This window comes from Meleagris gallopavo, chromosome 1 (genome assembly GCF_905368555.1).
Source record: "Meleagris gallopavo chromosome 1, MGAL_WU_HG_1.1, whole genome shotgun sequence".
Classification (NCBI taxonomy): Eukaryota; Metazoa; Chordata; class Aves; order Galliformes; family Phasianidae; genus Meleagris; species Meleagris gallopavo.
The window spans coordinates 22,303,972-22,316,525 of NC_139404.1; the positions used below are offsets into that span (position 1 = coordinate 22,303,972).

Consider the following 12,554-nt stretch of genomic DNA (forward strand, 5'->3'; position numbering starts at 1 on the left):
GATTATGTTTGAAAATGTGTTCTGTATTTTTTGCTACAATTATGCATATCCGTTATCCCATGAAGATAATAATTTGCTGACTTCTAACATACAGCTTCATTAACTACTAGAAATATACATGCAGCCAGACACAGATCTATTAAAAAAAAAAAAGTTGTTTCTGCTGGTTCCCCTGTAATATCTACATGTAGCCACAGTTAACAATAAGGAAGAGAGTTTATGAGGTTCTAAATGTAAGCAGCAGAGGCAAGTCCTGTATTTCTTTATTTTGTCAGAACTTTTTTCCCCAGCAGTTTTTTTCTAGAGTTTTTTCTATTTGTTTCTTTGGCTGAGAGACTTTCAGATATCTTGATGAACTGTAAGCTTCTTTGATATCAATATTTCTTAGTAAATTGTTTTAAAAAAAGAAAAACACATTTGAAATATGTTTTTAAAAGTAAAACCAACAACCTTGTAATCTATAATAGTGGTAAGATTAAAAATCAGCAGAGCCATATAGCCAGATTTTCCACAAACTGATCCTTAAATCATGCAGTAGAGAAGAAAATCTGAAAAAATGGGATTCCAATGCACTTCAATAATAACTATGTGCAGGCTTCATTTTTGAAAGCTCAGTGTGTCCATATAATATGGTTATATACAGTTGTTGACAAGAAAATGTGGATGATGTGTCTGCCAAGTTATTTCATTTGACCAAAAAGGATAATTTGAAAAAGGGCTTTACTGCAGCGTCAGGAATCAAAAATGAAATCAGTCAGCAAGGGAGGAAGGAGCTGACATTAATGGCAGTGATAGCTGCAGAGGGTTTAGAGGTGTGTGACTACCTAGTGTTTTCTCTGTGATTTTGCATGATATCATTCTTAGGAATATAAACAGGGAAATACCAAGCAGTACTGGTGGTGATAGTGCTACTGGACCTAGATAGAATGACACTGGTTGGGCTGAACCTGTGTCACGACCCTGAAGGTACTAATGACCCCATGCCTTAGGGACTGCCCCTACCCTGCCCACAACACAGGCCATCATATTCAGCTCCCAGGCCACAATTTCAACACCCAGGCATCATTCCCAAGCCCAGTGGGCCAGTCTCCAGCTCCCCATAACCCTGTCCATCCTATCCATGGACCCTGAAGAGGCTACAGCCTGGCCCAGCCTGTACCATCCCTATCCCCAGAGAGCTGACTGGTGCTCAGGGTCCTGGGCTGTCCTGCTGCCTCTTGACTCCCCTGCTGGTCACTGGGCCTGGGTCAGGCCCTGACTACCAGGCCTTGTCCTGTGGCATAATCCTGTTTTCTTTGGCATTCTCTAAATGAATTTTACTAAATAGCTCAAATACTTAAAATGGCACACTATTTTCAGAGGAGCATTATGCAGATAATGATCTCATACCTTCTTATTTTCCGTAAATATCTCAGTCTTTTTTAAAGAGTCAGAAGTCCTTCAGTTGGTGGTAGTTGAAGTCAATGGATGTTGAGGTGGATTAGTGTGCAGGTACAGTGCCAACTAGTGAAGCTGAAATCAGCTGTTTTATGTCAAAAAGAATCATTCCTGAAGTTGTTGCCAGAGCTATAGATCTAGAGAGCCGTTAGCTAAGCAGTGAACAACTAAGCAGAGGACACTCCAGCGTCTGTTAGACAAGCTTCTATCCTTGCAAAATTTTGCAGATCTAAGAGGTGATATAATAGTTCAAAACAAGTCACATGGCCAGACATCCTGCAGTTCCTGGAGACAAGAGTTTCACAGGCCTGTGTAATTTAACTTCCTTTAAGCTTCTAGTGTTTGCAGATTCTCAGGCTCTTTTTTTCTGGTCACCTCTTCTTAGTCTTTCCAGCTCTTCAAGGTTGGCAACATTTCAATTTTTTGCCAATGACTGCTGTTCCTCCCCCAGCTGTTAGATTCCTCTCCAAATATTTCCAAAAACGTTTTCCTCAGTTCTCCTTATTTCTTTCTTATCTCTCTATGGAGTCTTAAATGTTGAGGTGGAAAATCCTCTTTTTATTGTTTGGTTTTTGTTTTGTTTTGTTTTTTCTGTTGCACTCAATCAGAAGTAACTGATATTGTTACAGAATGCAGTACTGTACACAAACAGCTAAGCAACCTGGAGATGACAGAGGTTTAGGATGACAGAGGTGCAGAAGATGCAGATATTAGGCTTTACAAAAGCAAACTGAAGGTTCAATATCAAACTGGTCAGTTACATGTTTGTCTTTCCAGCTGCACTTGTGGCAGTCCTTCTGCAGAGATTATTTTTATATGTAAAATAAAGTTCTTGAAATACAGGACCTTTTTTTTCTCACGCAGTAGAATGAGCAGTTTCTTTAGTACCAAGTATTTTTCCTGGCAGAACTTAGTTTGATTCCTTTCAGTTGTTCACAAAACAACAGCCTACAATATATTGTATTTCAGAAGGCTGCAAAGAGATGTGTTTATGGGTTTTTTTTCTTTCCATTCAGCAGGAAGCGGGAAAAAAGTACAAATATGTTTTATTTCTTTACTGCAACTGAGATCTAATTTAAGCAGTGTACGTTATTGTGAAATATTAGCTCTGGAAAGGAATTGAGCAAATAAGAATTCTTGTCTTATTCAGGTTAGCCAATACACATTTGCAATGTGCAGTTACAGAGAAAAGAAGTCTGAACCTCAGGAACTGATGCAACTGGAAGGATACACTGTGGATTATACAGCTCCTCACACAGGTATTTTTCATCATTGTGAAGTACGATATGTTTGTGTAAAACATCTAAATTGATTTTATTTATTATTATTACTAGTTTGATCTAGTACTGAAAATCACAAAGGCTATTTTTTTCTGCATCTAAAGATTTTAAGATTTTCTAGAGTGAAAAATCTTGAGTTTAGAAAGAAGCTTGCTGTCAGAAGAAACACTAGTGTTACCTGAGATGTTGTAGGGCTATATAATGACAAATTAATGAAAAATTACTAATTCTGGTCAGTCCTTCCTTTTTAACTGTGGTTTTGATGGTAGAATCATATTTTGAAATTATTTGGAAAAGATAATTGATGACGTCGGTTGCAGAGTAATAAAATAATAAAATTGCAGATAGTAGAAAAAAACAGCCAAATTTAGTAATATTACAGCAGAAGGAAGTTGAAGTTACTCATGTAAATAAAAGGGATTCTGTTGTACCTAAACATCGGAGGATTATGAATTTAAGAGACTTCTAATAAATTGAATATTGGTCTTTGAAAACATTGGCTTACTGTTCAGAATAACTTAAAAGCCTATCAAATGCTTAGAAGATATTTGGAAAATCAATGCAGTGTTATGTCACAAAAAATTCCTGGTGCAACCACACGGAATCTTGTGTGCTGTTCTGGTTATGTACTCAAAGAATAAAGTACTTGCATGAATAAAGGTACTAAAGAAGGAACAGAAAGATTGAGAAAAGGTATGGAGTTGCTTCTGTTAAGGAAGAGATAAAGTAAACTTCCATCTATGAAACTGGTGCCCTGACGGAGAATATGTTGGAGAAATACAAAATAGCATATGACACAGAGATGAGTAAGAAATAAATGGGAATTGAATTAGAAATGGAATAGTGATAATATACATATATTATCATTTAATCCCTCTCATTCTAGATTTTATCTTATTTCTCAGTCATTAATACCTATAAAATGATCTAACACACACCCCCTACACAAACACACACACACAAAAATCAGTTAACTCATGCTATAAACCTTGATGATCTAGAAGTAACTCACTAAGATTACCTTCCTTCTTTCATGCTTCAGGTCTTCAGGGTGGTCGAATGTTTTTCAATGCTGTTAAAGAAGGAGATTCTGTAATATTTGCCAGTGACGATGAGCAGGATAGAATACTCTGGGTTCAAGCAATGTACAGAGCCACAGGTCAATCATATAAGCCTGTTCCTGCAAGTCAAGCTCAGAAGATGAACCCTAAAGGAGGAGATGTCAGTGCAGATATATCCCCACTCTGTAAGTTGCTTTCTTTTTTGTGTGGCTTTGGTTTGATTTTACTTGCTAAAATAAGTACAGGCTTCTTCAATGAAGTTTAATTAAGTAGAACTCATTCACTGGGGAAATTTGCCAAGCAATTTGTTGTTATCCAGAAGCTCTTTAACTCAAATTATTGTTACCAGCCAGGGAAATCCTGACTTGGAGGTCATTATTTTTATTATAATCCATGAAAATGCGACAATTAGCTTTGTATTCATTACAGTTGACCCACATATTACCATGGAGATGGTGTTTAGTGTATATTATATTTTTCAGTAGTCAGGCAGTGTAGTGTGGAATAGAAAAACATCAATTTATTCTCAGGATTTTATAGATTTAGATCAGGTTTATCATAGATTTTATATATTAGTTGTCTAAAAATTGAAATGTAGGCAGTACACTGTGAGTTGAAAGACACTAGATGTGCCACTAGATTTTTATACTTTTCAGTATAATAATACACTACATATAACAATTTAAAAATAAATAAGTCGAGTTTAAGTTTTCCTCATCTTTCTTTCAGAAAAATATTGTTTTAAAGAGAATTAAGGTAGGTAACAAATATTAATAGCTTGAAATTTTTCTCTAATCTATTTGAAAGTATTAGGTCATGAAGGTATAGGGAGCATATATGATTTTATTGTTTCAGGAGCTGAAAAGAGCAACTTTTCTATCCTAGAAAACTAAAAAAAAATCAAGCATTTTTTAATACCGATTAAGTGTTAACAACATTTAACATGACTGTATCCAATAATCCTTATACATAAAGTGAAAGAGAGGAGGCATTTTTGAGATTGAAGCTGGTTTGAAATCTGAAGTCTTTGGCAGTTGACTCAAAATAGTTGTCCTCTGTGACTTGGTCTCATATTCTTCTATTCGTACTGTAGTCTTTTATCATTACACTATTAGAAGACAGTAAAATTTGCTAGTGACACCGAGCAGTGAGTATTCAAAAACCTGACAGAGCTGTAAAGAACACTTAAAGCTTGTTTCATCTCACAAAAGCACTGGTATCTGTTGAATTTTTAATGTGAGCTGATTTTGAAGATTGAAATAACCACACGTTGGAGGACATTTTTAAGGTGAAGTATGTTGTACAATGTAAGCAACACTGCAAAAGCAAAGATGGGGCAACAGCTTAGAAATGCATCCACTCACCTTCCAATGAACTGACCATAAGCTGGGTACTGGGAGATGACTGTGTTCACCTCCTAATGTTTCTACGTCATATACATCTGCTGGAGAATTACCAAGGAGTTGCTTTTTTTCGTGGACACAGTGTTTACCTGAAGGTGGATGCAACTAGGAAACACTGAAAAGAAAGGTATAGAAAGAAACAAGTACAATTGCAAGTTTGATATACTAAAATCATTTTTCCAGAGACAAAATTTCTGATCCTGATAAAGAATATAATGGGCATATTTAGGACATGTATTCATACAGTTAGAGAAGCTGATGGAGCAACGACTGCTGTTAATAGCTTGGCCATAAAGACCAAGTAAGGGGATTATAAAGACCCATAAGGGGATTGTAACATTTTAATGAGGCAGCAGAAAGCCAAACATCATTCTCATCCTACACCACCGTGAATTCAGAGTGAAAATATCTTCAGGGAAGAAAAGAGAGAAAATGGAAAAAGAAGTTAGATGAATAAGCATTTGATTTGCGGTAGATAATTTTCCTCATCTCTCTTTTGGATTAATGTCACTTATCAAAACATCAGAAAATAGATAAAATTCATTTGAGATTTCAGAGAGACCATTTATAACAGTTGTTATAAAAATGTTGTTTAAATCCTATGTATAAAACATAAAATTTGACTTATTAAGTCCCAAGGAAGTAGTAAAGTCAGTCAAACATAAAGGCATAAATTGGTATCACAAAACATCAAACCAAAGACAGGAAAGTTGAAGAGATTTCCAAATGAAACATCCACCTGACCAAAGGCACATCACAGAGGAAGATTATGTGGACAATTAAATCATCCTTGTCGAGCATTCATTGTAGTGCAATCAACAAGTTAGAGCAGGCAATTTGTCAAATGAAGCTTTGAGATTAGTTGTGGAAGTATAAGATTGACATTTTCAATCTATTTGGATAAACCAATAATAAGTACCATTGCAATTCTCTTTCTTGTTTGATGGTACGCTAATAAATGAGACCCAAAATGATGAATTTCATATTTCTTTTAAATTTTATTGCTCTGAATCTTTGGACTGATTGTATCAAGGACTCTGTGATGAGTATTAAGGTACTGGTATCACAATAAGTGCACACAAGAAATACTGTTGCTTAATCTTATGGTGTAATTGCTCAGTTTTTGAATGCTTGGTAGTGTGCTTGTAAAGCAATTCCTGCAAAACAGTTTTGAGCTGTTTCTGTGTGTATGTTCAGTTTATTCAATCATTTTAATACAAATATGTAAAAGGTATCTTCACATTTTACAGTTTTCTCAGCAGGTTTTGCATCTTTATATCCACCATATACTTGCAATTGTAAGCGTGGAATATCTCCATTCTCCCTGCATGTTCCTCCCATTCGCCTTCCTGTCCCTGTCCCCCTTGTCTCCAACTACTCCCATCTCCTTTCTAGAAACCAGCCTCCACCACTCATTCATTAGGCAGTCAATAAGTCAATAAGTCACCTTCATCCTCTCCACCATGCTACTCAAAAACTTATGAAAATTATCTTGTATCCTCCTCAAATCTGTCCTTCAGCAAAATAGTGGTAATTAATCGCTGTGCTATCTCCAGCCTCATGCTCCAGCCTTATTTGCCAGTCTGCTTTCTCTTATTCTTCCACTTTTGGTCTGTTATTTTATTGTCTGGTATGTAAATGATAAGGTTCTGGGGGTCAGGGATTCCCTCTTTGGCCTGTATTTCTAGGCATGCAGTGCTTTGGAGTCTTAGTGAATGGTCGGAATTTGAAATGCTTCCAGCATCAGCTGCCACTCTCTGTATGGAGTGGCATTTGAAGTAACGTAATGCATGTGTTGCCACTGTCTTTTTCATTGAGCACGTGCAACTTCATTCAACCAGTACCAGGTTTCCTTTTCTGTCAGCTTTCCTGCCTGCCAGAATTGGTTCAAACTGGTTCCACAATGCTAAAACTCACTGGGAGCCACATGGAAGAGGTCACATTTCACAAGGCCAATTCTCGCAGATCACCTTAGAACAGAGTAAATGCTACAGAAAACTGTGTTTGCTTCTGGGCTGGAAGAGGACAGAGATGGTACATGATAATTTGTTCATCAATAGGAACCACTCATCTAAACATGTGCTATAAGAACATGGAGTTCTTGGTTCTAATTCAGTCCTAATTCTCTCAACTTCATTGATTCAGTGAGGATGTGATGATTTTTTTTTATCACATTTGTATCTGGTCTAAAAGTGGAATTTTCTTGCAAAGACTGCAAAAGGCATCTTCAGAATTCTGTTCTGCTAAACTGAATATGCTTGTCTAAAAGAACAGCCAAGGGTTTACTGAAAAGTAGACAATAATTTTTGTTAGTTGTTTTAACAAAGTTTTGTTAGTGGTTTTAACAAAGATATTTGATCTACCCTGATCTACAAAAAAAAAAAAACAACAACAACAACAACAAACAACAAAAACTAGGTTCGTTAGTTTTTTGGGGCTAACAGCTTCCAAACTGTGAAATAATGCGTAGCCTGGATTTTACCATATAATATGGAAGTATCAGCCAACACTATGAGTTTGAGTTAGAGGAAACTGAAAGCAGGACAGCAAATTCATCAACAAGAGACGAGAGTTAATTGCTAAAAAGCAGAAGTATTACTGTCCCAGAGTTCTTCCCATTTCTCCTTTCTGATATTTCTCAAGGCTGAGAGGATGTTCAGAAGAAGATGGAAATGTATTTTTTCTTAACTGTATATCACAAAATAGCATTCTTGACGGCTTTTGCCTTTGATCGTCGTCTGAACAGGATAAGTGTAGCTCATAGGAATCTGAAAAATCCAGTTATTCGAGCCATTTTTAAATCACATTCCTATAACATTTATTAATTCTTTATAATTATTTAAGCTTGTAATCTATTTAAAAATCAATTTTATTTCAAAAAGATGGAACATTCTTTTGTATATATATATCATAATAGTAAAATAAGATGTAAATATTACTTTAGATTTATTTTTCCATTATTTCTTGCTTTCCTCAGCCAATAAAGGTAAGTTTTAAATTACTTTTTCTATTGTTAGACTAAATTTAGTATCAGACATTCTGTTAATGTTTGACATTGTTATTTGTTCTGTTTAATTCACCAAATGATGGGAATCAGTTGTGGATCTTTCTGTAGAATTACATATAACATGCAAATTTTTTAAAAAATAAGTATTTTGTTTATTTTGCCCAAATTATCTAAGAGAAAATTCTGCTTTCAGAAGCCATGTTGTATTCAGTAGGTTGCTTTATGTATTCAGATCAACTAGATATCAATACCAGAATGCTGTCTGTTTCTTTTTCAACATCCAGTCTGATTTCAAAAGATTTAATTTCTTTTCAATATTTACAAAAAAAAATTCCTTCTGTAAAGGAGAATCTTTTATATATGTGCAGTAACCACAGGAAAAAAAAAATTAAAGCCATTTAAATTAAGAAAGATTTAGTTGTGTTTAATTTGTGCAGATCGCTGCCAGTAGTAAATATGAATCCTTTTTCTTTTCTATGATTTGCCTTCTTTTAAATAATGAATCAATAAATCGGATTATCCGTATAAGATGGAAAGCTTGTAAGAAATATGGAAAACAGTCACACAGATTTGTGCTGGGAATCTTTTAGGTGTGTGGGTATCATTTTGGAATCTATGGATATTTTCACATTGTAGTTAAGTACCTTCAGTAATGTAGTTGTGTTGATACCACTTTATCTTCGAATTCAGGTATTTTAATATATTTAAATTGTTCTAATTAAGAGAGAGCACTTCCTGCATCTGTGTCAAAAATATGACCTAAGTTTGTTATTGAAGATAGGCTAGTCTAACACTAATGGAAATGTTGTTAATCTGTGTAATTGCATAAGCTACCGATCCTTTAACCATTAAAAATACATGCTGTTATTTCTCTGGGATGATAGCTTCATACCTTACACCATCAATGTATTGTCATATTGTTTATTTGCAACATTCACCTTGGTGAAATCTGTCACATGGATGTGACTCTTGCTTTGACAATGCAAAGCCAAGTGATATGAATTAGTTTCTGCATCTTTCTAAGATGTGATGCTGCAGATCCTTCAGCTTGAATTAAATAATTCTCCCATCCACAAATACAGCTGAAAGTTGGACTTGACATGGATCAATATAATCTGGGGCTAAATTTCTAAATGTGACTGATTATGTTAGCATCATGCCCGCAGATCAATATTGAGTTTTATTATGAACCTGGCTATATAATTGGGTTTAATCAATAAACTTTTGTCTCCTTTTCTTTAGAAATTTTAGGTTTGTACTATGCAGGTTTTCAAAATTGCATTTAGGATACACTTAGATCTGTACTTTTCTAGTAACGAATATAAAAAGATCTAGGTTTGAATTTAAAGGAACAAAGAACATAGACAATTGAAAGGGGAAGTCAATTTTTAAGTTGATAAGAGTGTTCACCCCAATACAGTCTATACAAACCAAGACGGCTAATGTGCTAATACATAACTAGTCCTTTTGGGCACTGTAAGGCTTTTTCTGTCCATACTTGATAGATAATTCACATTGAGGACTTTGACAAAACATAGCTTTAATGAAAGCAATCACTAGAGCTTCTCTTTTGATAAACCCGCGGGGTTTAAAGGCGTTGAAAGATGCAATCTGTGAAGAACAATAAATTTGGGCCTTTGATTGAAGTGCCATTTGGGATGGTATGTTTTCTCAATGTATTTACACAAAAATGCTGCTCCCTTTTTCACTACTCTTTGCTTGAAGGTTGAAGGAGCTCTTTGCCATTACTACATTAAGGTTTGTCTCATTAAAAGCCGAGTACAAAAAGAAGGCTGGAAATGACCTAGCTCAAGTCTGTGTGTTCATTTCTGCTCCAGTTTGCCATTTGAGAAGTAGGCTTCAAGCCATGTTGAGTATTTCGATGAGTGCTACTCTGATCTGCAGTAAATTTGTTCTTTCTTATCTCTAGAAATAAATGCATAAACTTTTTTTTTCTTTTAATGGAGGGAAGGATATTTGGCAATTTTGCTAGAATTAGAAAGAGCCACACAAGCGCAAGAAATTACAGGGCACGTTTTTTATGCTCATAGAATTGTTTTGTAAATCGTAGCATTTGTAGAGCTCCCCTAAAGGAACATTTTTGCCAAATTGTTTTAATGTACAGGTTTTTATTATAGTAGAAAAGTAATTAATACTATTGGTCAGGATAAAAAACAGGATTCTGTAAGAAGTAACTTGCAAACAGCTGCCTATGTAACTTGTTTCTTTGCAATTTTTTCAAGATTATATACTGAGAATTATATACCATGTTACATTTGCATCTGTAAATCTGTACGCACACTAACATATATTCCTCTGCACATTCTTTCCTTTGTATGTACAGATACAGACCGTGGTCAGAAACATGGCATGGAAGAGTTTATTTCTGCTAATCCCTGCAAATTTGACCACGCTTTCCTCTTTCAACTGCTTCAGAGGCAGACCTTGGATCACAGATTGAATGACTCCTATTCTTGTTTGGTGAGTATAGACTAGAAGATAGCTATAAAGAAGTGAGAAATAGTTGTTATAAAGTAGTCCTTTCTTCTTTGTTCATTCAATACCTGTGGTTGTAGTTGGAATAAAGGGTCCAATCGATTGCTTTCAGATTTGAAAATTATACACTTGCAAACTGCTGCTGTGCCACTCAATAGAAGGCAGAGACCCAAACTGTCTCTGATTTTATCAGCTGAAATTTATCATGTCTTCTGTGGAGGTCTGAATAAAAACAGAAGGTTTTAATGACGGTCACAGCCCTTGCAGTAGGATTTACTGACACCTGTACAGGCATTTTAAGGTACAAATGCAGTTACCTCATGTCAGACATTTTCGTCCAGCTTGTGATTTTTCACTGTGCTAGGGTGTGAAGAAGAAAAAACACCAAAAGAAAGGAAGCAGAACCATTGGCAATCAGTACAGATATATGGACAAGTGTGTGAGTCACATGTAACAAATTATAATTACTGAGCAAAATAGCGTGGAATACATAATTATTGAACAAAAAGAAGTAAGGAGGAATCTCTGTACCAAAATGAACATTTTTTCACATTCAAAGTCACCTGTAAGAGAGAAGATACAGGTATAGCATGTTTTATATTTATAGCTGCAGTTTCCCTTCACTTTTTGAAGCACTTTCAGTTCTCTGCTTTGTGTGGTTAGGAGTTGAGGAAAGAGCTGTTCCTGGTTTCATTTTCAACAGGGAAAAACAGCAGCAATTTCATGGGCTTCTGTCATGTTACACACACATTTGTTACATGTCTTCATTTGGAACAAACCTTGTAACTTCTGGAGGCTTTGTTTTTCACCAGATGCAGTCTGATACCCTGATCTCTTACTACTCTTACTAAAATGTTTCATAACATACTTTTTTTTTTTTTTTTTTCACTTTACCATCCCAACAGAAAAATAACTTTATCTCTTTTACTTATATTCTTCTGTCTTATCGTGTATTATAAAGATAATGATGGGTTTTTTTAGGTTTGTTTTCAAGTGTAAAAAGGAAAAGAAAAAAAAAGATTATTTGATGACAGTTGTTTCCTCTTTAAAACACTGCCGGATAAGTATGTATAGAAAAAGTTAAAGGACTCATTTTCTGTCTGTGGGTTGCACACTGAATCAAAGAAGAGGCCTGAAGGTACATCTGTACAAAGTAATTGGCACTCAAAGAGAAAATGGTTAGCTTTCTAACAGTGCATTGGGGTCAAAATCTTTTTTTATAATAATAATATAGTAAGACACTTAATATAACCTTGAAATCAGGAACTTTTAGAAGAGGTTATATGAAATACGCAGTGCTATAGCAACCATAAAGCAGATGCATTTCTTATTGTTCATTTTTAAATTCAGCTTTTAATGAGTAGAATGGGTGATCATTTTTTTGTTAAATTGCACATTTAACTATATCCTTTTAAATTATAAAATTGAGAACGTAGATAGCAATAGAATGTTTGAACATAGAAGTGTGGTGATTTTTTCCTGGACGGCTCATTTCTTTTCATTTTTAGACATTGTGTGTGCTTTTATTGCATGAAAATATGGAGCAATCACACATGCAGTTTCTAAAAATAAAAGATAGAAATGTTTGAAATGAATATTAAGCCCTATATTAAACTGTGAGCTGACCTAAGCTTTAATTTTATATTCTTCTAGGTAGTGGGGAGCTAAGAGGGTTTTTTCTGCCTACTTTTTTGGAATGATACAATAAATAAAAAGCACGCATTTATCTAATAACTGAAGCACATAATTATGTGTTTGTGACTGCTACATGTGGTGTGGGGCTGGACAAGGGTGAGGAAGGTCCATATTACTATGAAAATGAACACATTAAAACAGCTCTCCTACAGAATCTGAAGTTAATAAGTTCTTG

At 35.0% G+C, this 12,554-nt stretch overlaps 1 protein-coding gene across 14 annotated transcripts in view; it reads left to right on the forward strand.

Moving 5' to 3' along the window:
• CADPS2 (calcium dependent secretion activator 2) overlaps positions 1-12,554 on the forward strand; it is a 299,343-nt gene that overhangs the window by 183,991 nt on the left and 102,798 nt on the right. For all 14 annotated transcript variants that reach the window (XM_085218604.1, XM_085218528.1, XM_085218565.1 and 11 more), the window contains exons 10-12: positions 2,588-2,696; positions 3,760-3,963; positions 10,533-10,669. In XM_085218604.1, coding sequence (XP_085074730.1) covers positions 2,588-2,696; positions 3,760-3,963; positions 10,533-10,669 — 450 coding nt within the window. The remainder of the gene's footprint in view (positions 1-2,587; positions 2,697-3,759; positions 3,964-10,532; positions 10,670-12,554) is intronic.